Genomic DNA, 4,118 nt, shown 5'->3' with positions numbered 1-4,118 from the left:
CAATCAGGCCGAATGTGGTACAATAGGTTAAGTGAGTATCTAGAGAGAGAAGGATACAAGAATGATCCGATCAGCTTTTGTATCTTTATAAAGAAATTCGGCCAGGGCTTTGTGATTATAGCAGTGTGTGTTGATGATTTAAATATCCTAGGAACCTCTGGAGAGATTTCCCAAACAGTTGAATATCTTAAGAAAGAATTCGAGATGAAAGATCTTAAAAAAAAACAAAGTTTTGTTTGGGATTACAGCTTGAGTACATAAGAGATGGAATCCTTGTGCATCAAATGGCATATACAGAAAAGTACTCAAGAGATTCAACATGGCTGAGTCTCATCCATTATCTAGCCCCATGGTCGTGAGGTCCCTCGGCCTGGACACTGATCCGTTCCGTCCTAAGATGGACGATAAAGATGTCTTTGGTCCCGAAGTGCCATATCTCAGTGCCATAGGAGCTTTGATGTATCTGGCTAGTCACACGACCAAATATATGTTTTGCCGTGAATCTATTGTCTAGATTAAGCTCTTGTCCAACCCAAAGGCACTGGAACGAGACTAAACATGTTCTTCGTTACCTGCAAGGAACGAAAGACTTGGGTTTATTTTATACTAACCAAAACAAAGAAGGTTTAGTTGATTTTGCTGATGCAGGTTATCTTTCGGATCCACACAATGCTCGATCACAGACATGCTATGTTTTCACACATGGGGGAACGGCCATATCATGGCGTTCCATGAAGCAGTCGATCGCGGCCACATCTTCAAACCATTCGGAGATCTTGGTTGTTCATGAGGTCAGCCGCGAGTTGTTCAGAACAAGGGGAATAATACGTGTTGTACTCTTTTTTCTTCACCATGGTTTTGTCCCACTGGGTTTTCCTGGTAAGGTTTTAATGAGGCAACATCTAAAGCGTATTACAATCCCTGTATGGTTATGGCGTCCAAGGGGGAGTGTTATAAATCATATTGTGGATGTCCATAACCGGCCCAATGCTAGAGAGAGAGAGAGTCAACCGTGAGGAGAGAGAGAGAATCAGCATCTTGCATCTTCTTTATTAGATTATGATTTGTACTCTTTCCATATTTATATTTCCTTTCTTTAATCTTTCAATTATTCTATGACGGTGTAATTTCCTATATATAAATGGTTCTTTATGTTTATGAATAATACAGAAAAATATATTGTATTTTTTTTCAGAACATATCCCACCATTTTATAGCTAAGTAGCTATTCATAACATAAATACTTTTGGTTATTGTATTTTTTTGTTCAGAATTTAAATATTTTAATTTATGTTTCCGTTTAACTTAGATTGTTTTAGACACACAAGATTAGACTTTGATCCAATTTTCTATGTTGGTTGTTTTTTACTAAATCAGTTTGTGTCATGTAAATTAAATATTTTTAATATAATAGTCAAACTGTTTTTAAAAGAGCCTTGCACTGCTCCACAATTTTACTATTTTGATTTGATTAAGAAAAATGCTTATAAACGGAGGAAAACTATCATAATGTGACTGCCTTCAGTTATTCCTCATAATGGTTTTGGTAGTTTGAACTATTATGAAAATTCAACAAAGTTAAAGTAAATAAAGAAAAGAGAAGCGGTTTTGTAAAACAAAAGAAGCCAATAGATTCTCTATTCTTCTCATCACTTTCTTTCCTCACACTTTGCTGCATTTCCTTACTCTCTCTCTCTCTCTTAAACCAGAGACAAACCTGTCCTTCTATTGCTATAAAAGTAAACTCCATTTCCTCTCAAGTCTCCTCCACACCAAAACCTCTCTCTCTCTCTTTTCATTTCAAAGAACAACAAGAAAGAAAGCAAGAAAGACAAAAATAAACAAGAGAATGGATGTTTCCACGAGAAAGCCTTATTTCATAGTAGAAGAAGCTGAGATGGATGCTGGAGTTTGGACTCCTTCTTCTTGTTACAAAAACATGAATAAGTACCATCCTCAGAGTTATTACAATTACCATCAGTACTCGCCCAGATCCGTTGTTCCTGGGAAGTTTCATGATCTTAGATTCGACCATAGCTCTTTCGGACAACAATCACTTCCTCACTTCTTGGACTCCTGTTCTCTCTGTAAGAAGCGTCTTGGTGATAACAGAGACATCTTCATGTACAGGTACATATCTTTGTTCCTCTTATGTCTTATTTCAATCCTCTGTATCAAATACTTAACGTTAGAATTTGATATTTTTTGATTCTTGATTTGACTGTATTTTATTAATTCAAGAAGATATATATTGAGTCTGATTTTGAATTGTTTGATTGTGGGAATAACAGAGGAGACACACCGTTCTGTAGCGAAGAGTGTAGAGAAGAGCAGATAAACAAAGACGAAGTGAAAGAGAAGAAACGTAATCTGTCTTCATCTGTGAAAGCTATGAGAAGAAATGAAAAGAGAAGTTCTTCTTCTTCTCCAACTAGGTCTCGTGACTATGCTTTACATACTGGAACGGTTGCTGCTGCCTAGTTCGATTCCTCTTTATTTAAAACTGGAAGATGGAAAAAAAAGGAAAGAGAGAAGAATCAATTAACGTCAACTGCTGTAAAAGCTGGTTAATGATGGTTTGAATTTGAAAACTCAGGGAAACAAAAAAATGATAAAAAGAAAATAAAAAGTGAAGAAACCTCTCTTTTTCAAGGGTTTGTCTCTTTTTTTTTCTTTTTATTATTAGTTTTATTTTACATATTTCTTAAAAAACAAGCAATTTTGGGAGTACAAGAAAACGTAAATGTGAATTTGGCAAATCTTTTAATTTCTTTTTTACTATGTGAAGACAACAAAAATATATGTAATATTAACATCTTACGTAAAGCTGTTTGTAATGGAAAGTTAATAATATAAAGTGATAATAATGCAACTATTGTTAAATTTTGTTGGGTTTTTAGTAATTAAACCCCTTAACTAAACATGAATGGTAAAACAAAACTTCAACTAAAAATTCTATGAAATAAACCATCAACTTTAATTCTGTTAATATACGTTACCTTACTTCTAAAAAACCGTGACGGAGGGTGATATATGTTAACGGTTTATAAGTTGAGGGTTTATAATGTTGAAATCTTTGTTGAGGGTTTGTTTTACGATTCAAAAATAGTTGAGGAGTTTATCACTAAAAATCATTAAATAATATTAAATTATTTATTATCATTTATACATTATTTTAGATTGATTTATAAGCCTTTAAAACTAATTTATAAATTTTGAATACATTAATCTATTATAAAATTAATTTATACATCTTAAATTAATAATTTTCAACACTACTTACAACTTATTATAACTTCAAAATATTAAATTATTTGATATTTGGCAATAGTGATATAAATAAATTTGTGTGTTTATATCGTCATTGTCAAATATCAAATAATTTAAAGTTTCTAAGTTATATTAAGTTTTAAGTAGTGTCGAAGATAATTCATCCATGAAGTCAATCTTTCTATTTAGAGTAGGACGCACTTTTTCACATTTTCATGATTTTCGTCATTCGGCTAATACTTTCTTATTTTCCTATATTGTTCTTGATTTATTGTATTAGTTTATGTTTCAAATATATTATTGATCAAGAAAATAAAAATATAACGTATTTATTCAGAAATAAATGACAATAAAAATAATCATGAATTATTTTGGAGGGGAGAGGGGGAATACGAGCCGGATGATAGAAATCATGAAAATAGGAAAAATTGCGTCCTACTCTAAATAGAAAAATTGACTTCATGGATGAATTATCCTCGACACTACTTAAGACTTAATATAACTTAGAAACTTTAAATTATTTGATATTAAACAATGACGATATAAACACACAAATTTTTTTATATCACTATTGCCAAATATCAAATAATTTAATATTTTGAAGTTATAATAAGTTGTAAGTAGTGTTGAAAATTATTAATTTAAGATGTATAAATTAATTTTATAATAGATTAATGTATTAAAATTTATAAATTAGTTTTAAAAGCTTATAAATCAATCTAAAACAATGTATAAATGATAATAAATAATTTAATAATGTTTAATGACTTTTAGTGATAAAACTCTTCAACTAGTTTTGAATCGTAAAAAAAACCATCAACAAAGTTTTCTATATTATAAACCCTCAA

The 4,118-nt window shown here is 31.2% G+C and overlaps 1 protein-coding gene across 1 annotated transcript; it reads left to right on the top strand.

Annotated features, from left to right (window-relative positions):
- The first annotated feature begins 1,647 nt into the window (after nucleotides 1-1,647).
- LOC106429578 (FCS-Like Zinc finger 2-like) lies at nucleotides 1,648-2,875 on the top strand. The gene is made up of 2 exons (XM_013870361.3): nucleotides 1,648-2,130; nucleotides 2,292-2,875. Exons 1-2 carry the CDS (start codon nucleotides 1,850-1,852, stop codon nucleotides 2,479-2,481), a joined length of 471 nt encoding a protein of 156 aa, XP_013725815.2. The 5' UTR covers nucleotides 1,648-1,849; the 3' UTR covers nucleotides 2,482-2,875.
- Nucleotides 2,876-4,118: the final 1,243 nt, after the last annotated feature.

Source organism: Brassica napus, chromosome C1, assembly GCF_020379485.1.
Source record: "Brassica napus cultivar Da-Ae chromosome C1, Da-Ae, whole genome shotgun sequence".
In the NCBI taxonomy this organism is placed as follows: domain Eukaryota; kingdom Viridiplantae; phylum Streptophyta; class Magnoliopsida; order Brassicales; family Brassicaceae; genus Brassica; species Brassica napus.
Note: the sequence above shows the minus strand (reverse complement) of the source record. Positions and strands in the feature narration are given on the sequence as shown.

Excerpts from the sequence above, each read along its gene's own strand:
- LOC106429578 (XM_013870361.3), top strand. The coding sequence starts at position 1,850 with ATGGATGTTTCCACGAGAAAGCCTTATTTCATAGTAGAAGAAGCTGAG. Across the intron at positions 2,131-2,291 it reads AGAGACATCTTCATGTACAG|AGGAGACACACCGTTCTGTA; the intron begins GTACATATCTTT and ends TGGGAATAACAG.